At 35.1% G+C, this 27133-nt stretch overlaps 4 protein-coding genes across 13 annotated transcripts; 3 read left to right on the top strand and 1 right to left on the bottom strand.

Annotated features, from left to right (window-relative positions):
• The first annotated feature begins 7212 nt into the window (after window positions 1–7212).
• On the top strand, window positions 7213–9915 carry LOC105165086 (cytochrome P450 714C2). The gene is made up of 5 exons (XM_011083960.3): window positions 7213–7504; window positions 7589–7815; window positions 8211–8464; window positions 8559–8913; window positions 9349–9915. Exons 1-5 carry the CDS (start codon window positions 7234–7236, stop codon window positions 9772–9774), a joined length of 1533 nt encoding a protein of 510 aa, XP_011082262.2. The 5' UTR covers window positions 7213–7233; the 3' UTR covers window positions 9775–9915.
• A 941-nt stretch (window positions 9916–10856) lies between these two features.
• On the bottom strand, window positions 10857–13566 carry LOC105164887 (uncharacterized). Of its 7 annotated transcripts, XR_002287281.2 has the most exons (8): window positions 13427–13566; window positions 13072–13167; window positions 12457–12582; window positions 12029–12068; window positions 11930–11956; window positions 11326–11417; window positions 11181–11212; window positions 10857–11097 (listed from the first exon to the last, which is right to left on the bottom strand). XR_002287281.2 is itself a non-coding variant. In XM_020694672.2 (7 exons), the coding sequence occupies exons 1-6, from the start codon at window positions 13541–13543 to the stop codon at window positions 11347–11349; spliced, it is 477 nt and encodes a 158-aa protein (XP_020550331.2). In that variant the 5' UTR covers window positions 13544–13566; the 3' UTR covers window positions 10857–11212; window positions 11326–11346. The 7 variants fall into 7 exon arrangements, 3 of the variants coding, with proteins under 3 accessions (XP_020550331.2, XP_020550330.2, XP_020550332.2); XR_002287280.2 differs by having other exon boundaries at window positions 11181–11417; XR_002287283.2 differs by lacking the exon at window positions 11930–11956.
• A 123-nt stretch (window positions 13567–13689) lies between these two features.
• On the top strand, window positions 13690–18375 carry LOC148787664 (uncharacterized). Of its 4 annotated transcripts, XR_016065753.1 has the most exons (8): window positions 13690–13827; window positions 14694–14775; window positions 14879–15003; window positions 15670–15750; window positions 15880–15944; window positions 16024–16113; window positions 16668–16803; window positions 18131–18375. XR_016065753.1 is itself a non-coding variant. In XM_088881147.1 (7 exons), exons 1-7 carry the CDS (start codon window positions 13786–13788, stop codon window positions 18169–18171), a joined length of 597 nt encoding a protein of 198 aa, XP_088737273.1. In that variant the 5' UTR covers window positions 13690–13785; the 3' UTR covers window positions 18172–18375. The 4 variants fall into 4 exon arrangements, 3 of the variants coding, with proteins under 3 accessions (XP_088737273.1, XP_088737274.1, XP_088737272.1); XM_088881147.1 differs by lacking the exon at window positions 15880–15944; XM_088881148.1 differs by lacking the exon at window positions 18131–18375 and having other exon boundaries at window positions 16668–16910.
• Window positions 18376–24192: 5817 nt separating this feature from the next.
• On the top strand, window positions 24193–26812 carry LOC105164885 (cytochrome P450 714C2-like). The gene is made up of 5 exons (XM_011083698.3): window positions 24193–24523; window positions 24618–24844; window positions 25240–25493; window positions 25588–25942; window positions 26320–26812. Exons 1-5 carry the CDS (start codon window positions 24253–24255, stop codon window positions 26743–26745), a joined length of 1533 nt encoding a protein of 510 aa, XP_011082000.1. The 5' UTR covers window positions 24193–24252; the 3' UTR covers window positions 26746–26812.
• Window positions 26813–27133: the final 321 nt, after the last annotated feature.

The raw sequence follows: 27133 nt of genomic DNA, 5'->3' as shown, positions 1-27133 counted from the left end.
GGATGTAATGATGAATTGTGGCATGCTAGATTGGGGCATGCCTCTATGGATGCTATTAAGCACATTCATGAATATAAACTTTCAAATATTCCATTGGAATTGAATTGTGGAATTTGTCCAAAAGCAAAGCAATGCAGAATTCCTTTCAAGTCTAGTGACTCGCACACTACTTCACTCTTTGAATTGGTGCATTTGGATGTTTGAGGTCCATACAAGACGTCTAGTTTGACAGGATGCCATTATGTCTTGACTGTTCTTGATGATTACAGTCGATCCTTGTGGACGTACCTTATCAAACACAAGGATCAAGTTGTCTCTAACTTACAGACTTTTGCAGCGATGGTTGAAACGCAATTTGGAGCCAAGATCAAAGTGTTTCGTTCGGATAATGGGTCAGAGTTCTTGAACATACACTGTCAAACCTTGTGTCAAAAATTGGGCATTGTGCATCAGACGTCTTGTGTCTACACACCCCAACAAAATGGCAGAATTGAGCGAAAACATAGACAAATGCTTAACATTGCCAGAGCATTGATGTTTCAGTCTGCTCTTCCCCTTCGGTTTTGGGGAGAATCCGTGTTGGCCGCGACCTACATTATGAATAGAGCTCCTACACATGTCTTAAATTGGCGGACTCCTTTTGAAGTACTATTTGGGCGTGTACCTGCATACAATCATCTTAAAGTCTTCGGTTGTCTCTGCTTCGCTACAAACACCAATCCACACAAAACAAAGTTTGATAAAATGGCTCATAGATGCGTGTTTCTGGGTTATTCACTAACACAGAAAGGGTATAAAGTATACGATTTGGAGGACCACACTTTATTTACATCCAGAGATGTTATCTTCAATGAATTCAGCTTTCCTTTTGCTCAAGAACAAGCTGCAGATGATGTACACTGCCCTCTTCCCACAGTCACTGCTGGAGTTGATGATAAAGATACTGAACTTCTCATTCCAAGCCCAGCTGCTTCGCTTACATCCTCTAGTACAACACCTGCAGCAACCACTGAACTTCAACAGGCTGGTACTTCTTTAGACACTCGCATTTCTCTTCGCAGGTCTACTAGAGTCGTTCGAAAACCTTTATTGCTCGATGATTTCGTATGTCAGCATGATTCCTCTTCCTTGCAGCCAACTTCTCCCAGTTACACTTCATTTGTAGCTGCACTAACTACTATACGTGAGCCTCATTCCTTTGCTGAGGCTGTCAAGCATCCAGAGTGGAAAGCAGCAATGGATGCCGAACTGCAGGCTCTAGAGCAGAATCAGAGATGGAAATTAACAAGTTTACCAGCTGGGAAACGACCTATAGGGTCTAAATGGGTTTACAAAGTTAAATTGAGGGCTGATGGTAGTATTGAAAGGTATAAGGCATGTCTCGTCGCTAAAGGCTTCAATCAAATCGAGGGGATTGACTATACGGAGAGTTTTTCGCCTGTGGCGAAGGCGGTAACTGTGCGTCTATTTTTCACTTTCGCTGCAGCTCGTGGATGGGCTCTTGAACAATTAGACGTTAATAACGCCTTCCTTCACGGGTATTTAGAAGAGGATATTTACATGATACCTCCTGCCGGGTATAAGGTGAATCTTGGTGTTGTTTGTAAACTTGAACGGTCCTTGTATGGCTTGAAGCAGGCTTCACGCCAGTGGAATGTTGAACTGACACTTAAATTGCAGCAATTTGGCTTTAAACAAAGCGCACATGACCATTGTTTGTTCTTCTTACACTCTGCTAATGGTATGATCTCGCTTCTTATGTATGTCGATGACATACTTCTTGTAGGAGCCGACATAGATGAAATTCAGAAAGTGAAGGCTTACCTGCATAAACTTTTTATTATAAAGGACATTGGCCGTGCTCGTTATTTTCTGGGATTAGAAATTGCACGCAGTTCTCAAGGGATTTATCTGGCTCAAACCAAGTATGTTATGGACATACTAGTTGACACTGGTTTAGTGGATGCCAAGGCTGCTCCTACGCCTCTGCCACCAGGCCTAAAATTGAGCTCGGACACTGGTCCCTTGCTTCCTACTTCTGACTCGTACAGGAGGTTGATTGGTCGCTTGCTTTACCTCAGCTTCATGAGGCCGGACATATCCTACTCTGTCCAGCAATTGAGTCAGTATCTCCATCAACCTTGCGAAGCTCATTGGAAGGCTGCACTCCATGTGGTACGCTACTTGAAGGGTTGCCCTTCCCTCTGTTTATTTCTTCCCGCTGCTAACTCTCTTGACCTTCAAGCTTTTTGCGATGCGGATTGGGCTTCATGTTCCGACTCTAGACGCTCTTTAACTGGCTTCTGCGTCTTTCTTGGTCCGGCTCTTATTTCTTGAAAGACTAAGAAACAATCAACAATGTCTCGATCAACTGCGAAAGCTAAATATCGGAGTTTGGCTGCATTAGTCTGTGAATTACGTTGGATATCTTATCTGCTTGCTGATTTTGGTGTTTCACTTAACTTGCCTGTTTCTCTTTTTTGTGACAATAAGGCCGCCGTTCATATCTTGGCTAATCCGGCGTTTCACGAGCGAACGAAGCACATCGAGATTGATTGTCACATTGTGCGTGATGCTTATAAGGATGGATTCATCAATCCAGTTCTGGTTCGAAGTCTCGATCAAGTTGCAGATGTTTTTACTAAAGCTGTTTCCCTCAAACTTTTTGGCTCGTTTGTCTCCAAGTTGGGCCTTGTGTGCTTTGCCCCTAGTCCCACTTGTTGGGGGGCTGTTGACATGCAGATTCAGTCGTCATCTTCAAGTTCCTCACAGCTTGATTCTAGTTCTGAAAATACCATTCAAGGTGCTGCTGGAGTTGCCATTCAAGCTGCTGCTAATGTTGGAATTTTGGATAAAGGGTAGAAAATCGCATTTATGCGTTGAAGGCGTGCCTACGCCTTTTTGCTCTGGTTTCTGTTAGTTTTGTACAGCCAGCGCTAGTCAGCGCTGACGTCATTTATTCGCAACACGATTGGGCCACATAAGCTACCAAGTTGGTTGTTAGTTAGTTGGACAGTTAGGAAGCAAAACTATATATTTAAACAGAGTTCCTCTTCTTCGTTAAGCACTGTAACAGAACAAAATTCAGAAATGAAACTCACGGCTCTGCTTCCGAATTTGTGCAATCAATTGTGCAAGTTTGTGTTCTTATCAATTTGTAAAATCTTCAGTGTTCCTGTTAAAATTCATTACTGAAAGAGCACTGAGTTCACAGAAAGTTTATTTGAGAAGAAGATGATGGTAATTTGAAAAAATAAAAGCGAAGGATGAAACATATACAACATGTTGCATGTTGGGCAATGGGTTATTATGTTTGGCATCTTGCATTGACTCAAGACGTTCTATTATAGGTTATTGTGTCTTCTTGAGCAGTTCCTTGATCTTTTGGAAAACAAAAAAAAAAAACAACCCACTGTTTCTCGATCTTTCGCCGAAGCTGGATATCGGAGTATGGGAACCGCTTTTTGCGAATTACTCTGGATAAGCTATCTTCTGGGCGAGTTTGGTATATCTGTTTCCGCTCCATTTCCCTTCCATTGTGATGATAAGGCTGCAATCCAAATAAGTGAGAATCCCATTTTTCATGAAAGAACAAAACATCTTGACATCGACTGTCACGTGATTCGTGATCACTTCAAATGTGGGTTCATCCTTCCTCGCCACATTCCCAGTCAGCTGCAAGTTGCAGATATGTTTACCAAGTCGTTGCCTGTTGCTTCATTGTTTTCTTTCTAAGTTGGGCATACTCTCTCATGCTCCAACTTTATTAGTTCGTAGCACCTTTATTAGTAGAATACACGTTTTTAGTTAGCCTGAGTAGTTAGTAGTTAGTTAGAGCTGAGAATTGTTTTAGTCGACGTTAGTCTTCTTCTGCTTGTATTTTATACACAAACAGGCAGCCATTGAAAGCGATTTTTGCAGTTAATGAAACCTTCACATACAGCAATGAGCTCCTCCTTTTCTTCTTTCTTACATTCTAATCACATATTACGTCTTATCCTACTTTGGAATGTTAGAATATTTTGGAACCGTAATTGTAATGAATTCCATCCCAAATGCATTTTGATTTTAAAAATAATTTGGCATGATTTTCGGTGATTCTGTTCATATGTCTATGTACTTAATGATGTATTGAACAATTCTCTCAAAATAAAAACAAAAAATAGGTTGCAATAAAAAAGGAACAAGTCCAACTTGGATAATTTAATAATACTATTTATTGCAACTGGCAGATGTATATATATATATATAATTTGGCTGCTTAAAAATGTGAAAGAATCAAATTCTCAACCTTAGTCCAAGTACTGCTTATGATGCAACACGACTCATTATCGTGCCAGCACCGTCTCCATATCTATTATTCAAACGATAAATCAAATAAACTAAAGTAGCATGTTTTCACGCTTTATATATATTTTGACCCTTCACTCTTATAATAATTAATATTTTCTGTTGGAAGTTTGAAATTAACAAACAAGTAAGGCGTTATATTAAAATCAGCTATTCATTAATATTAATTGTTTTTTTTTTATAAGTTTTTGTAAAGAAGGAGAACAAATATTTAATAAAGTTCTCATCATCACTTATAGAGAAGTAAAGTCTAATATGATATATGTTGTGAAAAACATTTGTTTTTTTTTTTTTGTTGTGATTTGAAAATTAAGCGGCAATCACTTGAAAAAATATTATTATTGACTACAATATTTGTGGCGATATTTAAAAATAATGGTAAATAACTACTATTAACTACGATAAAATAAATCGACGCACAAAATTAGCTTTTTCACCATGACAAATGTTTTAACCACCCTTGCAAAAATCACGGCAAAAAATCATTGCGTGGCTGTATTAACCATGACAATTCACTATAATTAAATATTGTAGTTCTTCTAGTGAACGTCGCTTTTTTGAAATTGATGTTTTTTGTTTTTTTATTATCATAAACAACACAAGGAACTTATAAAATCATCAATCTAGCTAATTGAATTATTATTGTGATTATATATCAATTTTTTGATATTATATATATATATTCCTTTTTCATGGTATATGTAACCCGAAAAATTTGTATAGTCAGCGCCCTTACAATGCCAACATTAGGACTCTATTAATCAATTTGAAGTTTATGAATATGATTGGTTAAAATTTTATACAAAATACTTCAAGTTTTTATGTAGATAAAAAGACAAAATTATATTTTTTATCTAGTAAATATAAATTATTAGTACTTTTGATCCGATAATTTACTTCATTTACATATTTAATTTTTTTTAACGAAATTAATTTTGAACATATCACATTTATTTATTTTTTAATAAATTTAGTTTTGTATTGATAATTTAATTTTTTTAAAAGAAATCTCATTTTTATCCAATAATTATAGACAGTTGACAATAAATTATTAATATAAGATTAAATTTTCAAAAACAGAGACCAAAAATTATCATGATATTAATTATTACTTTGGCACTTCAATATCTTGGAATTCTGTATCAGGCAATCTGTTAGGGTGCATCACAGGCATGTATTATTTCACTTGTAAATCATTATGTATTTGTTGATTTAGATTATTTTTTTTAAGAATAGCGATAAATTATTATTAATTAGAATAAATTAATTATAATTATAATTATTTATTTTTTATTAGTGATACATTTATAATAATAATTATATTATATTATTAATTTATCTATAATCAAATTACTTTCACAGTCTATCTGAATGGGAAATATTTGAAATTTATTTCTCATTATTCCAAATAATATTTTTAAAAATAAAAAGGCATATTATATATACACCTCCCTGATTTATGGTCCATCTATACAAACTACTTTCGTCTTTTACGTAATTACAGAAACGACCCCTAACAATGAAAATTTTTTGGGATAATTTATGTAATGATGTTATTGACGTTTCTGGGGTGTATGTATAATTTTTCAAAAATTCAAAATAATTCGTATAAATGATTTTGATATTTATGATGAGTGTATGCATAATTTTTTAAAAAATAAAAATATTATATAGATAGATGATAGATAAAAAAATATGGATATAATATAATTGTCCCTATAAAAAATGTTGCTGCCGGCCTGCCTTTCTTTCCAAAGTTTGAAGTGGCTATCGAACATAGGAAATGATTTAATAAAATTTGTAAGAAATTAAAAAAGAATAATCTAATTCTGTATATGAATACATATTAACGTGTTTGATTGTTTTTTGTAATTCTTATTGCATCTCCTATTTCATTTCACAAACTAAAAGAATCACAGAATTGGGAGTGGATTTTGATAAAAAAAATTAAAAAAAAATTAAATTTCAATTAAAAAGAAAAAAAAAACTGTTGTGTTCTCAAAACTGCCGCCACCTTATCTCTAAAATTTCGGTGCCGTCACTGCGAGTAGTCGGCCTCCAAATATACTATTCGATTCCCCTTGATGAGACGGATATTTTCCCTCAAACAATTTCAAATTTCATCAACTTTAGAGAATTTGCTTTTAACACAACCACCGCACCTTCCCGCCGTCGATTCGCTGCCACCGGAGTGACCCACAATCAAAGATCACCACCACTGGGCTCGCCTCGACCTAAGGGTACTAACGAGACCAACCTAGCTCAATTTTATCAAGTATTTGTTGAGATATGAAAATTTGAAGATTTTTCAGTGGGAAATATTCAGGCTGAATCTGTTTGCAGCCGTTTCTCCTCCGTCAGAAACGAATCACGGCCTGAGACCACCACCGTTCAAATCCTCTCCTCCAGACAATTCCAATGAAACCAGCCTTGCTCAATTTCGTTAAGTATTTTTTAATACTTGAAAATTTAAAATATTTATCGTGAACCTTTGTGTTCAAATTGTTTGCCGTCATTTCTTCGCCATGAGACAAATCACGGCCCAGGACCGCAGATCAAATTTGTTTATTTTCATCAACGTTTCATTGAGATCTGAATTTTTGAACTTTCCACCACAATGTTTTTTTATTTCTGTTAAGATTCTTAATCTTATTTTTTTTTATTAAAAAATAGTATCACGATTTTTTACAGGCGCCATGAAAGAATTTTCTATTTTAAAAAAAATTGCAGCTGTGTTGACCGTTTAAAATCGTAAAATAATCACAATGCACCTATTTTTGTAATTTTTTTAATATTTTTAAAATAATTTTCTCTATATAATGAGCAAAGAGTATTTCACTGGCCACAATCATAAGCACTACTAGCACGTCCGCCCTCTGCAAAATGCTTTTCTCCACAGTTGCATGCCTTGTGCTGACATGCTTCTTACTCCGTCTCTACTTTTCAATGATTGTTAAACCTGCAAGAATCCGCAAAAGCTTGAGGGAGCAGGGGATCGATGGCCCCCCTCCCAAAATCCTCCTGGGAAACATACTGGACGTCAAGAAATCTCGAGACTCAGCCGAGAGGGCCCCCCTCAACCACCCGCATCCGCCGCTCATCCACAACGCCGCCGCTGTTCTACCCTTTGCGGAGGAATGGAGGCAGCAATACGGTATGTATGCATTGGAGTATATACACAATGGTTTCCTTACTAGTATTCGGTACAAATTAACACTGACGTGATGGGAGTTTACAGGTCCATTATATGTGTTTTCTTTGGGGAATGTGCAAGTATTGTATGTGAACAATCCTGACTTGGCGAAAGAGATAACGACTTGCACGTCGCTGGACTTGGGCAGGCCTTCGTATCAGCAGAAAGTACTCGGGCCCTTACTCGGAAAGGGAATCCTGCCGTCGAATGGATCCATTTGGGCACGGCAGAGGAAGATTATTGCTCCTGAACTGTTTATGGACAAAGTCAAGGTACATCTATCTACTTTTTGTCATTATTTTAGTGGTTATTTTGTTATGATTTAATTTGAAATATTGGAACGCGGTCCGGGTTAGATTTGGACCTCCATATAAATACACCCATTTAAGGTGGATTTTGAACTCATGAAGGGATGAGTCTTACATCTTGCAATTAGGATCATAACCATTCAGCATGCTCACATCAAGGATTATCAAGTACTGATGTGAGGGGTTTTTACGGCTTTCAGCTCTCCCTACCAAAAGTCCTTAACAGTCGCAACATCTATACATGAAAGATGGTTACATGAAACAATTATAACTATCTCGAGATTTAGAGCTGCAAGGGCGAATGATTTGTGTTTATCAAACATGGCACGATCGCACAATAACATTTGTTCATGATGCAGGGTATGATGAGCATAATTACTGAGTCGGGTCTCGAGCTAGTAGATTCGTGGAAACACAAAGTTGAGAGTGAAAAAGGTGGAGTTGTTGAAATCGGTGTGGATCACTGTATGAAGAGATTTTCCGGGGACATAATATCCAGAGCTTGTTTTGGTAGTAGCTACTCCAAAGGCCAAGAGATTTTCTTGAAGTTCGATGTTCTCCAAGAGATTATGTCCAAGAGGACATTTACAGCTGTAGGTATTCCAGGATTAAGGTAATGATTCGTGCTAGCTGCTTAAGTAAACTGTTTATACAGTTAAGAAAGGTGGTCTTAATATAGTTGATATATACATGTGATTGTGCAACAGGCATCTTCCTACAAAGAGAAACAGGCAAATTTGGGCACTAGAGAAGGAAATCAGTGCATTGATCTTGAAGATAGTGAAGGAAAGGCGACAAGCAGGACGCGAGAAAGACTTGCTCCAAACACTTCTTGAAGGTGCAAAGAGTAGTTATTCTACCTCGGCTGCAATCGATCAGTTCATCGTTGATAACTGCAGAAACATATATTTAGCTGGATTCGAGACTTCTGCTGTGTCGGCTTCTTGGTGTCTCATGTTGTTGGCTTCGAACCCGGAATGGCAAACACGCGTCAGAGATGAGGTTGAGGAAGTTTGTCAGGGTCGAATACCAGATACAGACATGCTTCGTAAGATGAAACAGGTATACAAAACTCAAACATTTAAATTTACACTCTCCTGCCTGCTCACCCAAATTCAATTCTAACAATCTAAGGGATCCTCATATATAGTTTATTTATACAAATCATACTGTATTTTGTGCAATTATAGAAACCACTTATGATATTAATAAAATAGGACTAGTTTGTGTCATGTTATTAGCATTTATGGGAGGTGTGTGTATAAATTTTTAAAAAATGGGGGTGATTTGTATAGATGATGTTAATATTTCTCGTAGGTGTATGTTTAATTTTTCAAATATGATAAGTAATTTGTGCAAATAACCATAATCGGGGGATATAAATGTAATTATATCTTATTTTTTGAAAAAATAAATGCAATATACACTTGCTAATCTTGACCATTTCTATTGGCAGGCAAACCGTCTAACAACTAAATTTCATTATTGATTTTGCAGTTGCATATGGTGATTCAAGAAACGATGCGCCTTTATCCTCCAGCGCCTACCCTGGCAAGGGAGGCGTTCAAAGACGTGAAGATAGGCAACATTCGGGTGCCCAAGGACGTAAACGTATGGACTATGGTGACAGCATTGCACACCGACACAGCCCTTTGGGGTGCTGATGCGCTTGAATTTAAACCACAAAGGTTTGAAAATGGAATCTCTGGCGCATGCAAGAGCCCAAACGCATACATGCCATTTGGGTTCGGGCAGCGGGTTTGCGTTGGACAACACCTGGCGATGGTTGAGCTGAAGTTGCTCATGGCTCTTATTCTTACCAATTTCTCTTTCACATTGTCTCCTAATTATGTTCACTCACCAGTTATGAAGATGATTGTAGAGCCGAAGCATGGAGTTCTGATTATTGTAAAGAAGCTGTGATCAAAAACATTGTGACTTGTGGGTGGGGGTGGATGAAAATGCCGTAGAAGCTCTTTTCTTTTTCTTTATTGTTTTCTATACATTTTTTTAATAAAAATGTACACCAAAATTATGAAAGAAATTCTCTTATCACATATTAAACTGCGGTATTTTTTCTTCGAATTTGGCTCCAAGTTTCCATGTTATAATAGAAGCATGTTATTTGCTGAAACGGTACAAGTGGTCAGTAGTGGAATGACTAAAAAACATTAAGAAAACAACAGTCCGAGGTCCAAATTAAATTGCAACCATCAAATTATTTGAAAATCAAAACTGCATAAACAATTTTGTTTGAGGATCAAAATTACATTTATCTCTCTCTTCCGCTCCTCCCTGGCCACCTGCTATTCCCACTCCCACCACTTGTTCCTCACTCCCTGACTCATCCTTGTTGTCCCCCCCCCCCCCCCGCCATCCACCCCTTTCCACCACTTGTTCCTCACTCCCTAAATCATCCTCGTTGTCCGCCATCCACCCCTTTCCCAATAGTCCCCCCCTGCCCCAACTACCTCTCTCTCTCTATATATATATGTATATATACACACACATTATATATGTATTTGAAAATACTTTTTTTCATCGCTCTGAGCTTGAATAGTTCATTTAACAAAAGTTGGGTAGATGCCATTCAGGCTCATAAGAAGCTGTTGTCGGCAACTACATTTATGTGTTTATATTTAATTTTCATATATACACTAAAGTATATATATATGTTCATAGATATAATATATGAAAATTTCAAATTTAGACCATTCATTTAAATTAACTAAATGAAGACCATTGATTTACAAATGAACAATGAGGAAAAATTGCTTTTAGAGCGCGTGAAAGTCACCGCAGCCTTCAAGTGTTTTTCTTTTATTGTTGAAGATCCACAAAAAAAATTTAATAATTTTTTTCCCGAGAAAGATTTTGAACATTTCTTATATCACAAAGGAATCTTGGAATTCAGCTTTCGGCATTCCAGGCTTAAGGTAATGATTCGTGCTGCTTAAGTAAGCTGCATATACAATTGAAAAAAAAGTTGTCTTAATGCATACATGTGAAAGAGAAACAGGCAAATACGGCTTTTCATATTAAACTGCGGTATCTTCTCTCAGAATTTGGCTCCAAGTTCCATGTTATAATAGAAGAATGTAACTTGCTGAAACGATACACGTGGTCAATAGTGAATATTCCATAGAGTAGAGTACCGATTGTGCAATATCCTTCATATTGTGAGACCAAATATACAATTCGGCCAAGAGAGTTATCTGCCTGTGGAAAGATTCTCTTTTACTTCACCTACAAGAACAAAAACAACAGAGACAGTTGGCTAGAAGCTGTCCCTGAAACTTCTATTTGAAGAATGTATTTACTCTACTCACCTATTTGAGTCTCAATAAGACACCAACCCAGCCTAAAAGGTTGTGATCATCATCAGAGGAACAGATATACAAAAGATAACGATTTTGTATAGCAGAATTTCATGAATTGGCAGCACATGTTTCTCTGTTGCTGAGAACTGCTAACCTTTGAAGACACAGGAACTATTCAGTTGCTTTGGACAATTGCCGAGAATAACAACTGGTTGATATCGTCAGAGCCTGGCTCCTCCTCGCCCTCTGCGTAATGATAATTGTTTGAAGAGTTGAGAATCATTGGATATAATCCCATGAAAAGCCCCCACATATATCAGAATTATTGCATATATGGTGGCATGAAAGGAAGCACTTTTGATAAAATCAGTTGAAACTTAACTTAGTATTTGTTAAGCCCCCACAAACATATTCCTCAACTTAGTATTTACCCTTCTCAGGTATGTGTTCCTAACTACCTCATAACCAGACCTCACTTAACTGAAATGTAAGCCAGCTCTTTCAGAAACCAGAAAACTAGGACATCAACTCTTTCTAGCCAAAATGGCATTATCCATTCTTGAATGGCAAGCAAGGGTATTTCTGCTCACACACTACCACAACAATCAGATGAAGATTTTAACATGCGGAAGTTACTCGAAATTAATGAGATAAGAAGTTCCTTGTTTTCTTAGTAATACTTCCATGGCGTTTGGACAAAGAATGAGGAGGATGGACAAATTATCATATTTACTGCATTTCTTTGTGAATTTTCTCACCATTCTTTGAACGATTTTGCTCCTGAGCTGATGTAGAAAAAACACAAAAATTAATATAAGCATATGAATGCATGTACTCCATTTAAACAAATAAGTTACCTGTTCTGGATTTGACCTGAAGCGTCCACTCATCAATAATCTGTATATCATGAGAGAAATAAGTTACATAAATCCAAATTCTACAGAAACATCTTGAGAAGGTAAATTTTTAGCAAAGCCAACAGGAACGACCGTAGCACAATACTTTATGCCTTGGTACATAACCTAAATCTTGCAAAGTAAATTTTGGTTGCTTGCTGGCAAATGATGCAGAGTCTTACTACATCATATGGAAAATGCAACCATTCGAGCCTTGAACAGAATTTTTTAACACTAGTAGTCAGTTCACGCACACAACAATCCACCCACCCCTTCCTTGTGAAATGTCTCCTTTCACTATCTTCAGGAGATACAGTAAATAAAAACATCCATACCTTCAATTGGCATCTAACCAAAGGAATTAATATCAGCTAGACCAATATATCTACCTGATTGAAGCTCGCAAAAGCAGGATCATCAGCATCGCTTGTGATGGGTGCACCAGAAGACACTTGCAACCTCTGCAGCAATGTCCTGTTTCCAACTAAGAGTGTTCTGGCTTTATCAATCAAATCCTGCACGTTAAAAGTTTTTAAAGCTTTTAACTTCTATGCTCATGATGAAATATTGAGACCTATAGATTTATCCAACATCAGCCATCATGGTTGACAAACATGAAGAAACTAATCTGCGAAGGCTCAACCAGAAATTAGACCAATATTTCTTTCCCATAGTTCATAAAAGAATCCGCCGGGTTTCAACATAAAGAAAGCTCATTAGGCAAAACCAAACTAGGGGAGTGCTTACAAATAGTGAAAGGTCAACATCTCTCCTCCCTTATTAGTAGTAGCGAGGATCAGGTAACTTGTTGCCCTAAAAAAACAGGTTGGTAATGGAAGGCAATGTACTAAGAAACCGCAACTCTATTATATCTTTAAGGAAAAATATTCCCAGCCAAAAATGGTGGTAGTAGTAGTAGTAGTACAGAACGTAAAAATAGACTTCATACAATGGCACTGCAAGATTCGGACACAAATAGAAACAGAGTTCTCACATATCTGTACCTGTTTTGCGGCAAGAAGCTCGCGGCACTGGTCCTTCAAGGATGACATTTCTTCTTCAATTTTTTTCAACCTTGCCACCAGCTTCATGGGATTTGCCTGTTGAAAAGAAAAAATTCAAAAGACAAGGAGAAAAAAATTAGGAACCCACTTAAGGTGTAGACTTGTGAGGACGAAAACATAACACAATTTGCTCGAGAACAGAACAATAAATTCGTCCGTTTGGATTCACGGGTTTGATTTTTCCTCAAAGAACAAACCCAAGAAGAAAGAAAGACGGGAAAGTGAAAAGAAAACAGATCCCACGAAAAGGAGTAAATAAGAGAACTAAAAGCGAAATTGACGGGAGATTGAGTACATTGTCGGGGTAGACTTGCTGGAATTCCTTATGGAGCTTCTTATGGACGGTGGATAGGTCACGATTAGCTTTAGAAAACAGGCTGAGAAGTCCATCCACTGCTTGGTTATGCTCCATTTTTCACTCCACTGGAGAAAGATAGTGTCCTTTCTCTCTCTGTGTCTCCTAAGGGCGCTCCGATTTGAATTTTGAGCAGCCGAATAAACCGAGCTTTTTAATTTAGGTTTTCTCACTGTCTAAAAGAATCTTAATGATGTTCAAACGGAGGGTAATTTTGGTAATCAACCAAAGAACCCAGACCTATATAAACCCCTGTAGCTGAAGGGTTCGCATGTTCTGAAACTCCAGACACAGCGGCAATGGCGGTTACGCAAAGCTCCGATGACAATTCGAAAAAACCGGTATGCCTGATCTCTGACTCTCGCTCTTCAAAATCCAGGACGTTTTGTGAAACATGTTTTAGCAGAAAATTTCGCAGTCATGGCGCTCTCGGTTGGATCTCTGCTTTGTTGTTCAACAAACTAGAAGAACTATTCATCCAAAAGAAATAAAAGATCAAACTTGGAGAATTAGTCAAAGAGTTAGATAAAAATGCTTGGCTTTGGATATTGTTTTCGTTTCCAGTTTCTATGCTGTTATAGGATTCTTAAGTTATTTTAGACCATATAACCATCGGAGCCATAAAAAAATTCAATTTGGAGTTGCACGATTCTGTGGCTCAGCATAGCTTGAAAATTCAGCTATTGTTGTAATAAGAGCGTTCCGGGATCCCTTTTGTGAAGGAAAACATTGATTTTCCACTTTATTGAAGCCATTGCCGAAAGCATTAATCAGTAATTCACTGCCAAGATAATGGCTTTCCGGGGAAAAAATACCATTGGAAACAAGCTTTTCTTCTCAAGTTGCTCCCTGAATATCTGACCAGTTTTTAATTTCAAATTTTGTTTTGCTGATTGGAAAGTATGCCAAGATGAACCTTTTATCAATGTTATTGTCGTTATACTGCATTTTTGTGTCACTTTGCTGCTATAATGTATATTCTTCTATGTGAATGTCTTCATATCGTAATGTTGTATGAGTTACACCTAGTGTTTGTTAATGTATGGAAACATGCAAGCTTCCCATTTGTACCTATGGAGGAGATTGACGGCAACTATGGCCAAGCTGATTGCATCCCTATGTGCTACCTTGCAGGCATGAAAGATGAATCATGGTGTCATCTTAAGATTTAATGTTCTTCCATATCTTACAGACCTTAATTCTATAGGTAGAGACAGGAGTTGAACCTTCCCATGTAGAAGGTGCAGATGCTGGTCCATGTGGGCTTACAAAACTGAGAAAATCTGATGGTAATCCTACCTGCTGCTATGATAAATGTGCACATATGGTTTCTTGTACTCATTCTTTAATAAAAGAAGATCCTGACCTCGAATATTTATTGAATCATTTCAGGTCCTTCAACCAGACACCGGGACATCAGCACGGATACTTGTGGGATTGTTAAGAGTTACAAGCTAAAGAGAACCCGAACTAAAAACAATGAGTCAGATAGCCTTTCTGATATTGATGATGCTGAGGTACATCTAGTTATTGCTTGAATTGTTTTTTCTTGATACTGACGTTTGATAATAAAAGTTGAATTTCTTTGTGTCCAGTCCAAAAGGAGCCTTTAAGATTTTATCCACAGAATCTTAGGAAAGTAATACTAAATACTTCATAACAAAAAAGAGGTAAATTGTTGAAGAATTTAATCTTTAAATTTAACCTTACTTGGTTAGAATATTTTTCTATTAATTATTAGGTCCTATCCATGAGGCAGGCAACAGCCATATCCAGCCCCATCTACCTTGAAATTTAGTGCAGCTCCATCTTAAATGGCAGTTAGGATGCAATAAAGGGTAAGCCATAGACTAAACTGTATTGAACAGGACATGAAGGGACATCCATGACTCTGATATCTAAAAAGTTTAAGGTCCGGAAAAATAAATTTAATTTTTGTTTTTTTCTGACACAGAGTAAGTAACATAACAGATTCATCCTGGTTCCCTCTATAACTCAATTTGTTAATTAACCTGCATGCTCTTTAGTTTCAGATGATTCCAACCTTTTCAACTTGCCCTTACTGCATATCCAAGTCTGTGCTTATAGCTTTAGCGATCATCGTACTAATTTTTTCATGCATTATATAATATTTCTGAATTGGTGTCAACATATCACTTGACATTATGTTGAATACTGTTCAGGTTCTTGGATACCTTAACAAGAACGAGGAGATCTATTACAAAAGGATTTTATGGGAAGCAATGCATGGAAAATCTACAGAAGTAATAGCTCATTTCATTCTTTATTTTCCATTTCTTCTTCTTGTCGTCTCATTTTGACAGTTTTCCGATGCTCCCTAAACTTTATGTCATATCTATTGGTTTACAATGAAAGACTGACTTCTTTCAAAGTTGAAATTGGAGTACACAGAATCAATCTCAGACCTTTCTTTTTCCGACCTTGATTCTTCTAGAAAGTAATCTTCTTCCATAATACTTCATTCATTCTTCTATATTAATCCATATCTATAGAGATGGTAACATGTTAAATTTCAGGCCAAGAAACAGAAACGAACAACTGAAACAAAGAGAGGCGTCTCTGTCAAGAAAGCTACTACTAAAACCACCACAAAAGCAGAATTCCTGGTAATAAGTTAGTTTCATGTTGAGATTTTTCTGTTCCAACATCCGCTTTAAAGTTTGGTAGAATCAGGTAGCAAAAATAGTATTTAAACTGCATTCCACTAATTTGAACTATAATAATATTAATTTGCAAACTTCTGATATGTCTTCATGCAGCTATTGGCATTGTCATTTTGATGCTTATACATTTTGCTTGATGTTCTTTGTAACTTTCGCCCAGTCATCTTTTACTTTGTATGCATTTTAATGAATCATAACATGAAATCTGCCGAGCTCAAGGATTAATTACGATGCTCTAAAAATCCTGAATGATGAGCTGGTAAGTATTTGTTTACAATTTTTTAATTTGCCAGTTGATTTTCAAGGTGTCCCGAAAAGCACACTCACTTCCTTTTCAAGGTCATAAGGCTGATTGCATGTTGTTGAATTTAATTTCTAACAGACTCCGTATAAAGCTGTTTTCCACCTGAAAATATGCACACACAACGGCATTGAAAGTTGATCGTCTCACAGTTTATAAGGACATATCATATTTGCAAACATTGATATCTTTGCAGGAGCAAAGTTCTGAAGCTACTCTGATGATAAGCTCGGACTCTTACGGGAGTAAGAATTCACAATATGGGTTGCATGGATCTACAAATAGTGATATGAGTTGCTGCAAAGATGATGAATGTTTTGGTCATCACGATGGTGAGATGCAGTTTCTTTCACAATCTCTATTTCTAAGTTACGAACGACATATTGGAATGATGTAATAACACAGTTTCTCATTTACCTCCATTCCATAAGATTTGTTCCGCACTTACTGTCATATAGGAAACTACACGACTTCTACTTATATACACTATTACACGCAATTTGATTTCCCCCTATAGTTTGATGTGTGCTGTGAGAAAATTATTTTGTTGTTTCGCACTTCTAGTTGATTGAAATAAGTTGTCATCATCTTAAATTGTTTCAAAAGCAGCAAATCGCAGCCTAATACATTGAGTATTTTCATTTTAGGCTAGCAGAACTCTCTCAAGGTCAACTGTTTGACCCGCGATTGGAATGTTTGTACCATGGGCCCTACAACTAAAAAAATTATATACATACTCATACATATATATAAATATGTAAAAGAGACATGATTTGATAATGATAAGTAGTTTTTGTCTCCCACTAAACAATATCAAACAATCCACACTATCTGTAACATAGTGAAGGCTTCTATTCAACTTATTTGTCTAATATTCTATTAAGTCCCTATATATTGAAGTTTCTTTTACTCCCTAAGGTAGGAACGAAATAGGGTTGTGTTATTTGTTGCTGAATGGGCCAAGTGTCAGACCATCTGCTAAGGTAGTGTGGTTGGAGGAAGTTCGTAAAACCGAGAACTTAGAATACCTGGAAACAAAGCGGTTAGAATAAGGTATGAATCTATGAGAGTTTAGTTTATTTCGCAAGCATGTTTGGCCTAATTCGGAGCATAAGTGGTAGATTATCAAAGAAAAGCAAAAGGATTTGATTTAAGGACTAATACTGTTAAAATTCTGGAAACTTGGGGAACTATAAGTGTACTTTCGCAGCCAATAGTTAAAAAGCGTATGGCCCAATTTCTGTAGAGAGGGGATTTTCAGAACTTTATTTTATATCATAAAGGGGGTAATTGATATTTTAATTTTCATAAAATTTTTATTCTTAAGATTTCTATTATCACAAGGGGTCCTTAGATTTTTCCAATTTCATGAAAGTATATTTCCTTTTGCTGCAGTACCCAATGTTGAAGATCCTTGCCTACCCAATCCTCAACCTGACTTTACACCCTGTTCCTCACCTGTTGTCCAACCTCTTCCTACACAATCTGTTGAAACGTTACAACCAACCTCTTCTTCCCCAGTTCACACACTTAGGAGATCTCATAGACAACATGTGCCACCTCCCTAGTTACGAGATTTTGTTTGCAACCATTCATCCTCTTGTCTTCATCTCTGTAATATTCATTCTTTCAGTTCTGCATATGTTGTTCTTGGCGCAGGTGAATACGATACAAGAGCCCAGATCATTCTTGGAGGCTAACCAGCATGTGCATTGGAGGGAGGCTGTGAACAAAGGCTAACCAGCTGCCACAATTTTTCGAATTAACTTTTGAACGAACTTTCCAACTGATTTCCGGATAAGATGTTCTGTCCAAAATCAGTTGGAAATCTGCTATTTTTATCCCAAAGTCCGTCTTAAATCGAGTATTAATTTTTTATCAAATGGACGGATTTTTCAACTGCATCTACCATACCATTGGAGAACCGTCACAAATATTTAGATGGCAATGATTTTACCTCAAAGCCCGTTGGAAATAGTTTCCTCTTCTCTTTTTCAGACGGTCTTTATTTCGCCCCAAAACCGTAAAAAATCCATTAAAAACTTTATTCACAATGAACTTTTGCTGAAAATATTGTTCCAAAAAAACTTTGTTTTTTTTTTTTTAGTAGTGTAATTTTATAGTCATATTTTGAAGTAAACTAGTTAATATTTATTGATTTAATTCCAGTCATTATGGTACAATTGAAAGACAATTAAGACTTAAGTAAGATGGAAAACAGAGATGAGAGACCTTTTTGTATATGTATATACACATATATTATTGAAGAGCTTTCCAAATGTCTATGTACTTAATGATGTACGTAATTGAATAATTCTCTCAATCTTTTAAAAAATAAAAGGGTTGCAATAGAAAAGGAACAAGTCCAACTTGGATATTTATTGCAACAGGCACATCTTATTTGGCGGCATAAATATGTGAAAGAATCAAATTCTCAGTCATAGTCCAACTACTGCTTATGACCATGCAACGTGACCTATTATTGTGCCATCCACATCTCATTGTTGCGCCGTCATATGTATGATTCAAACGATCAACCAAATAAATTAAAGTACCAAGTTTTCACGCTGTATATATATGTTGACCCTTCATTCTTACAATAATTAATATAGTCCAAATAAATGGAAGTACGAGCAGTGTGTTTGGTTTTGGTTTTGCTCCATCTCTAGTATGTTTGGGTTGGTTGGTTTTGTAGGTTTTAAATGTGTTTTTGATTATTTTCAAATATTTTTAATTACTTTTTGTTCAGAACATGGCAAAAAATCTATCTTCTTCACCGCTCTTCACATTCTTCACAAATTTTTCTTCTCTTCTAACACAATTCCATGACCCACCGATTTAAATACAAATACATTTTATTTTAACCACTTAATAATTTGTACGTAATATTTTCTACATCATTGGAATAATTAAAAAATTCAAAAAATACAAAATAAGATAACAATTCTACGCGGTTAATTCATATATTACATTATTTGAATAATGTATTTAAATTTATCACCTCGAATAGAACGTCTAATAAAAAATATTATTAATCCATTATTAGAGTGCATTTAATTATTTATAAAAATGCATTTACATAAATTATTTTTTTTCATTTCCATACATACATAATTAGAAAATAATATTCATTTTAATCCACTCACAACTAAATAAATTATATATATTTTTATACATATATATATAAATATATATAAAAGAGACATGATTTGACAATGGACAATACTTTTTGTTTCCCCACTACCCAATATCAAACATACCATACTTATTTTATATTATCTCCAAAAACAAATCCAAACATACGCAGTATCTCTAACTTATTTTTATTTATCTTTGTTTTTCTCTTTCTATCTCCACAAAATACCCAAAAATAAGTTAAAAATAAAACTAAACATTATGGAGGTTTTTACAGTGTGTATATATTTTGACCCTTGATTCTTACAGTAATTAATATGGTCCAAATAAACTAAAGTACGAGGTTTTCACGCTATATATATATATATATATATTGACCCTTGCCTCTTACAATAATTGATATGGTAAATTACGACAATCTTTAATAAGATTTAGCATAATTATGAATATCTCTTTGTTGTTTGAAAAATTACAAATACCTCTCTGATGTTTGATAAAATTGTATAATCCTTGGATGGAGGTATGAAATTGTCAACTTTGTCCTTATTTATATTTTTTTAAAAAATTAAAAACTTATAAAAATCGAACGGGGTGGATGAAAAAATTTTAAAAATCATAAAAAATTATCTAATTAGTCCATTAAAAAAATAAAAAAATAAATAAATTATTATTTTTCATCCATAAGGGCATTTTTGTCAGTTTATTATAAAAAATGGATGAAAGCCTAATAAATTGGGGGCTAATTGTTAGACGGCCGTTAAAATCAGGTAGGAATTAGTAATTTCTTAAACAATGATGGGGTATTCATAATTATAGCAAATCTCAAGAGAAATCGTTGTAATTTATCCTAATTAATATTTCTGTTGGCAACTTAAAATTAACAAACAAGTAAGGGGTTAATATTAAAATCAACTAATTAATAAGTATTATTTTTTTTTCTTTTTGGTTAGGAGTTATAAGTTTTTGTAAAAAAGGAGAACAAATATTTAATAGAGTTCTCATCATCACTTATAGAGAAGTAAAGTTATAATATGATATATGTTGTGAAAACATTTGTTTTTTTGGTTGTGATTTGAAAATTTAGCGGCAATCAATTGAAAAAATATTATTATTGACTACAATATTTGTCGCATAGATAAAAATCATAATAAATAATTATTATTAACTACGATAAAATAAATCGACGTACAAAACTCGCTTTTCCACCATGAAAAAATTATTTGTCACGACTAAGAGCCATGGTAAAACAGTTATGGTAAATATTTTAGTCACCCTCACAAAAACCACGGTAAAAAACCGTTGTGTGGCTGTATTAACCATGACAATTGACCGTAGTTAAATGTTATAATTCTTCTAGTGAACGTTACTTGTTTGAGATCGATGTGTTTCGTTTGTGTATTACAAACAACACAAAACCATTTTGGACTTGATAAAATCATCAATCTAATTGAAATATTATTGTGTTTATTCCATATATTGATAATAATTAAATAATTTTGGCAGATACATCAATTTTTTTATATTATATATATATATATATATTTCTTTTTCATGCTATATGTAACCCGAAAAATTTGTATAGTAGCGCATTAATGGTTAAATTTTTTTACAAAATACACTGTAAGTTTTTATTGCAGATAAAAAGACAAAATTATATTTTTGATCTAGTAATTATAAATTATTAGTATTTTTGCTCAGATAACTTACTTCATTTATATATTTAGTCTTTTTTTCCGAATTCAATTTTGAACATATCACATTTATTTATTTTTTAATAAATTTACTTTTGTATTGATAATTTAATTTTTTTAAAAGAAATATCATTTTTATCCAATAATTATAGACAATTGACAATAAATTATTAATATAAGATTAAATTTTCAAAAAAAGAGACCAAAATTATCATGATATGAATTATTACTTTGGCACTTCAATATTGACTTGGAATTCTGTATGAGGCAGTCTGTTAGGGTGTATCACATGCCCGTTGGTCTTATTATCTACAGTACTTAATTTCCACTTGTAAATCGGTATGTATTTGTCGACTGATTTTTTTTTAAGTGAGAGTGATAAATTATTATTAATTAAAATAAATTATTTACAACGATAATTATTTATTTTTTGTTAATGGTACATTTATAATGATAATTATATTATATATTAATTACAAATATTTCATTCTTCTTCCTGTCTAATGTGTTTTTATTAATAAGTTTTCAGGTTTAAATTTTTATTTTTTTTAATAATTACAAATTATTTTAGCATTAATTTGTTTATTTATAATGATAACAAAAGAGTTCATTTAAATTAATAACGAAAATTACTCGTTTTCACAGTCTATCTTACTGGAAAATATTTGAAATTTATTTCTCGTTATTCCAAACAATATTTTTAAAAATAAAGGGATATTATATATACAACTCCTGATTTATGGTCCATCTACACAAACCACTTTCGTCTTTTACGTAATTACAGAAATCACCCTTAACAACAAAAAAATTTGAAGAGTTTATGTAATGGTGTTATTGACGTATCTGGTGGTGTATGTATAATTTTTTTTCAAAATACAAAATAATTTGTATAAATGATTTTGATATTTATGATGAGTGTATGTGTAATTTTAAAAAAATAAAAATATTATATAGATAGATGATAGATAAAAAATATAGATATAATATAATTATCCCTATAAAAAATGTTGCTGCCGGTCTGCCTTTCTTTCCAAAGTTTGAAGTGGCTATTGCGGTCAACGTAGAAAAATGTCAATCCTGTTAGGCCGTCTTCCTTGAAACACAGTATTTTCGATCCCATAATTTAGGTTATTTGGGGTTTTCATTCTTTGTTTTTCAAGTGTAATATTTTGGTTTTATATCTTCTTAATTTTCATAATTTTAGTCTTTTTCTCGCTCGAGTTCACCTTTCTCGTCAGAAAAATGTATGTCTCTCACGTAAGATTTTATAATTGGGGTTTTTATTCCTATTAACCAATTTCTGCTAACTTTTTAGGATAGCATAATTATTTTTTCTCCGAAGATTGAAATCACAAAATAAAAAAAAAATATAAAATTAAAATACTATTTAAAAAATTAAATGACGATTTACGGACAAAAAATATATGTAATCCGAACAAAAAATAGCATGTTGATGATAGATAGGGTTTGAAATCCAAACTTCCTGCGTCGGAATAGGAGGTATGGTTTGGTCTGAAGTTTGAATTAATAGTCCAGTCCAACTCTTCTATTCAATTCTGCCGCATTTAATATCATATACATATCCATATGATGTGCACAGATTAATTAATATTATCTTCACCTTTATTTTCTATTTATAAAATAATAAAGTATCACAATTCAAATTTTGATTTTTATTGAATTCATAAAACTACATAAATATTAATTAAATTTATGATATCATGAATTATAGCATCTATTTATTTTAAAAAAATTGTATACATGACCTGTAATTAATATCCAACGTAATAAAATTTGCAAGAAATTAAAAAAGAATAATCTAATTCTGTATATGGATACATATTAAAGTGTTGGATTGTTTTTTGTAATTTTTATTGAGTCTCCTATTTCATTTCACAAATCAAAAAAATTACAGAATTGGGGGTCGATTTTGATAAAAAAAAAATTAAAAAAAGTTAAATTTAATTAAAAAAAAATATTGTATTAAAGAAAAAAGAAAACTGTTGTGTCCTCAAAACCGCCGCCACATTCTCTCTAAAATTTCGGTGCCATCACGGTGAGTTGTCGGTCGCCAAACATACCGTTCGACTGCCCTTAATGAGACAAATATTTTCCATCAAATTTTATCAACTGTAGACAATGGGCTTTTAACACAACTACCGCACCTTTCTGCTGTCGATTCGCCGCCACTGGAGCGACCCGTGATCACGGACCACCACCACTGGACTCACCTCAACCTAAGGGTTCTAACAGACGAACCTAGCTCAATTTTATCAAGTATTTGTTGAGATTTGAAAATTTAAAAATTTTTCTACTGCAAATATTCGCGCTGAAGCTATTTGCCTCTGTTTCTCCAACGTTAGAACGAATCACTGCCTAAGACCACCGCCCGTTCGAATCATCTCATCCAAACAATTCGAACGAGACCGGCCTTGCTCAATTTCATCAAGTATTTCTTGAGATTTGAAAATTTGAAGCATTTCCGCCTCGAACATTCGCGCTAAAGTTTTTTCAAGTCGTTTCTCTACCGTCGAGATGAATCATGGCCTGAGACTACTGCCGTTCGATTCCTCTCGTCTAGACGATTCCAACGAGTCCAAGTTTGCTCATTTTCATCAACATTTCATCGGAATCCAAATTTTTTAATTTTCACCATAATTTTTTTTTTAATTTCTGATAAGATTCTTAGTCTTAATTTTTTTTTTATTAAACAAATGGTACCACAATTTTTTATTGTGTGCCATGAGAGAATTTTTTATTTTAAACAAATTTGCAGCGTTGACAGCTTAAAATCATAAAAGAATCAAAATCAACCTATTTTTGTAATTTTTTTGTAACATTTTTTAAATAATTTTCTCTATATAAAGAACAAGGAGTGTTTCACTGGCCACGGCCCACGATCACAAGCACTACTAGATCCTCAATAGACTCATCAGAACCTCTGCCTTCTGCAAAATGGTTTTCTCCACAGTTGCATGTCTTGTGCTGACGTTTTTCTTACTCCGCCTCTACTTTTCAATGATTGTTAAACCTGCGAGAATCCGCAAAATCTTGAGGGAGCAAGGGATCGATGGCCCCCCTCCCAAAATCCTCCTGGGAAACATACTGGACGTCAAGAAATCTCGAGACGCAGCCGAGAGGGCCCCCCTCAACCACCCGCATCCGCCGCTCATCCACAACGCCGCCGCTGTTCTACCCTTTGCGGAGGAATGGAGGCAGCAATACGGTATGTATGCATTGGAGTATATACACAATGGTTTATAATGGTTTCCTTATTAGTATTCGGTACAAATTAACACTGACGTGATGGGAGTTTACAGGTCCATTATATGTGTTTTCTTTGGGGAATGTGCAAGTATTGTATGTGAACAATCCTGACTTGGCGAAAGAGATAACGACTTGCACGTCGCTGGACTTGGGCAGGCCTTCGTATCAGCAGAAAGTACTCGGGCCCTTACTCGGAAAGGGAATCCTGCCGTCGAATGGATCCATTTGGGCACGGCAGAGGAAGATTATTGCTCCTGAACTGTTTATGGACAAAGTCAAGGTACATCTATCTACTTTTTGTCATTATTTTAGTGGTTATTTTGTTATGATTTAATTTGAAATATTGGAACGCGGTCCGGGTTAGATTTGGACCTCCATATAAATACACCCATTTAAGGTGGATTTTGAACTCATGAAGGGATGAGTCTTACATCTTGCAATTAGGATCATAACCATTCAGCATGCTCACATCAAGGATTATCAAGTACTGATGTGAGGGGTTTTTACGGCTTTCAGCTCTCCCTACCAAAAGTCCTTAACAGTCGCAACATCTATACATGAAAGATGGTTACATGAAACAATTATAACTATCTCGAGATTTAGAGCTGCAAGGGCGAATGATTTGTGTTTATCAAACATGGCACGATCGCACAATAACATTTGTTCATGATGCAGGGTATGATGAGCATAATTACTGAGTCGGGTCTCGAGCTAGTAGATTCGTGGAAACACAAAGTTGAGAGTGAAAAAGGTGGAGTTGTTGAAATCGGTGTGGATCACTGTATGAAGAGATTTTCCGGGGACATAATATCCAGAGCTTGTTTTGGTAGTAGCTACTCCAAAGGCCAAGAGATTTTCTTGAAGTTCGATGTTCTCCAAGAGATTATGTCCAAGAGGACATTTACAGCTGTAGGTATTCCAGGATTAAGGTAATGATTCGTGCTAGCTGCTTAAGTAAACTGTTTATACAGTTAAGAAAGGTGGTCTTAATATAGTTGATATATACATGTGATTGTGCAACAGGCATCTTCCTACAAAGAGAAACAGGCAAATTTGGGCACTAGAGAAGGAAATCAGTGCATTGATCTTGAAGATAGTGAAGGAAAGGCGACAAGCAGGACGCGAGAAAGACTTGCTCCAAACACTTCTTGAAGGTGCAAAGAGTAGTTATTCTACCTCGGCTGCAATCGATCAGTTCATCGTTGATAACTGCAGAAACATATATTTAGCTGGATTCGAGACTTCTGCTGTGTCGGCTTCTTGGTGTCTCATGTTGTTGGCTTCGAACCCGGAATGGCAAACACGCGTCAGAGATGAGGTTGAGGAAGTTTGTCAGGGTCGAATACCAGATACAGACATGCTTCGTAAGATGAAACAGGTATACAAAATCAAATATTTAAATATACACTCTCCTGCCAGCCCACCCAAATTGAATTCTAACAATCCAACGGATCCTCATATATGGTTTATTTATACAAATCACACTGTATTTTGCGCAATTATAGAAACCACTTATGATAGTAATAAAATAGGACTAGTTTGTGTAATGTCATTAGCATTTTTGGGAGGTGTGTATATAATTTTTTAAAAAATGGGGGTGATTTGTGTAGATGATGTTAATATTTCTCATAGTTGAGTAATTTGTGCAAATAAACATAATCCGGGGATATAAATGTAATGTACACTTGCTAATCTTGACCATTTCTATTGGCAGGCAAATCGTCTAACAACTAAATTTCATTATTGATTTTGCAGTTGCATATGGTGATTCAAGAAACGATGCGCCTTTACCCTCCGGCGCCTACCCTGGCAAGGGAGGCGTTCAAAGACGTGAAGATAGGCAACATTCGGGTGCCCAAGGGCGTAAACGTATGGACTATGGTGACAGCATTGCACACCGACACAGCCCTTTGGGGTGCAGATGCGCTTGAATTTAAACCACAAAGGTTTGGAAATGGAATTTCTGGTGCATGCAAGAGCCCAAACGCATACATGCCATTTGGGTTCGGACAGCGGGTTTGCGTTGGACAGCACCTGGCGATGGTTGAGCTGAAGTTGCTGATGGCTCTTATTCTTACCAATTTCTCTTTCACATTGTCTCCTAATTATGTTCACTCACCAGTTATGAAGATGATTGTAGAGCCGAAGCATGGAGTTCAGATTATTGTTAAGAAGCTGTGATCAACAACATTGTAACTTGTGGGTGGGGTGGATGAAAATGCCGTAGAAGCTCTTTTCTTTTTCTTTATTGTTTTCTATACGTTTTTTTAATTAAAATTGACACCAAAATTATGAAAGAAATTCTCTTATCACATATTAAACTGCGGTATTTTTTCTCCAAATTTGGCTCCAAGTTTCCATGTTATAATAGAAGCATGTAACTTGTTGAAACGGTACAAGTGGTCTGTAATGGAATGACTAAAAAACGTTAAGAAAACAACAGTTCGAGATCCAAATTAAATTGTAACCATCAAATTATTTGAAAATCAAAACTATATAAAATAACTTTGTTTGAGGATCAAAATTACGTTTATCCCTCTCTTCCCCTCCTCCCTGGCCACCTGCATCC

This window comes from Sesamum indicum, linkage group LG6 (assembly GCF_026168435.1).
Source record: "Sesamum indicum cultivar Baizhima isolate 11 linkage group LG6, ASM2616843v1, whole genome shotgun sequence".
NCBI lineage: Eukaryota > Viridiplantae > Streptophyta > Magnoliopsida > Lamiales > Pedaliaceae > Sesamum > Sesamum indicum.
Note: the sequence above shows the minus strand (reverse complement) of the source record. Positions and strands in the feature narration are given on the sequence as shown.

Excerpts from the sequence above, each read along its gene's own strand:
- LOC105165086 (XM_011083960.3), top strand. The coding sequence starts at position 7,234 with ATGCTTTTCTCCACAGTTGCATGCCTTGTGCTGACATGCTTCTTACTC. Across the intron at positions 7,505-7,588 it reads GGAATGGAGGCAGCAATACG|GTCCATTATATGTGTTTTCT; the intron begins GTATGTATGCAT and ends GGGAGTTTACAG. Across the intron at positions 8,465-8,558 it reads GTAGGTATTCCAGGATTAAG|GCATCTTCCTACAAAGAGAA; the intron begins GTAATGATTCGT and ends ATTGTGCAACAG.
- LOC105164887 (XM_020694671.2), bottom strand. The coding sequence starts at position 13,543 with ATGGAGCATAACCAAGCAGTGGATGGACTTCTCAGCCTGTTTTCTAAA. Across the intron at positions 13,168-13,426 it reads AGCAAGTCTACCCCGACAAT|GCAAATCCCATGAAGCTGGT; the intron begins GTACTCAATCTC and ends TCTTTTCAACAG. Across the intron at positions 12,069-12,456 it reads CTTTTGCGAGCTTCAATCAG|ATTATTGATGAGTGGACGCT; the intron begins GTAGATATATTG and ends CATGATATACAG.
- LOC148787664 (XM_088881146.1), top strand. The coding sequence starts at position 13,786 with ATGGCGGTTACGCAAAGCTCCGATGACAATTCGAAAAAACCG. Across the intron at positions 14,776-14,878 it reads AAAACTGAGAAAATCTGATG|GTCCTTCAACCAGACACCGG; the intron begins GTAATCCTACCT and ends GAATCATTTCAG. Across the intron at positions 15,751-16,023 it reads TGCATGGAAAATCTACAGAA|GCCAAGAAACAGAAACGAAC; the intron begins GTAATAGCTCAT and ends GTTAAATTTCAG.
- LOC105164885 (XM_011083698.3), top strand. The coding sequence starts at position 24,253 with ATGGTTTTCTCCACAGTTGCATGTCTTGTGCTGACGTTTTTCTTACTC. Across the intron at positions 24,524-24,617 it reads GGAATGGAGGCAGCAATACG|GTCCATTATATGTGTTTTCT; the intron begins GTATGTATGCAT and ends GGGAGTTTACAG. Across the intron at positions 24,845-25,239 it reads TGTTTATGGACAAAGTCAAG|GGTATGATGAGCATAATTAC; the intron begins GTACATCTATCT and ends TTCATGATGCAG.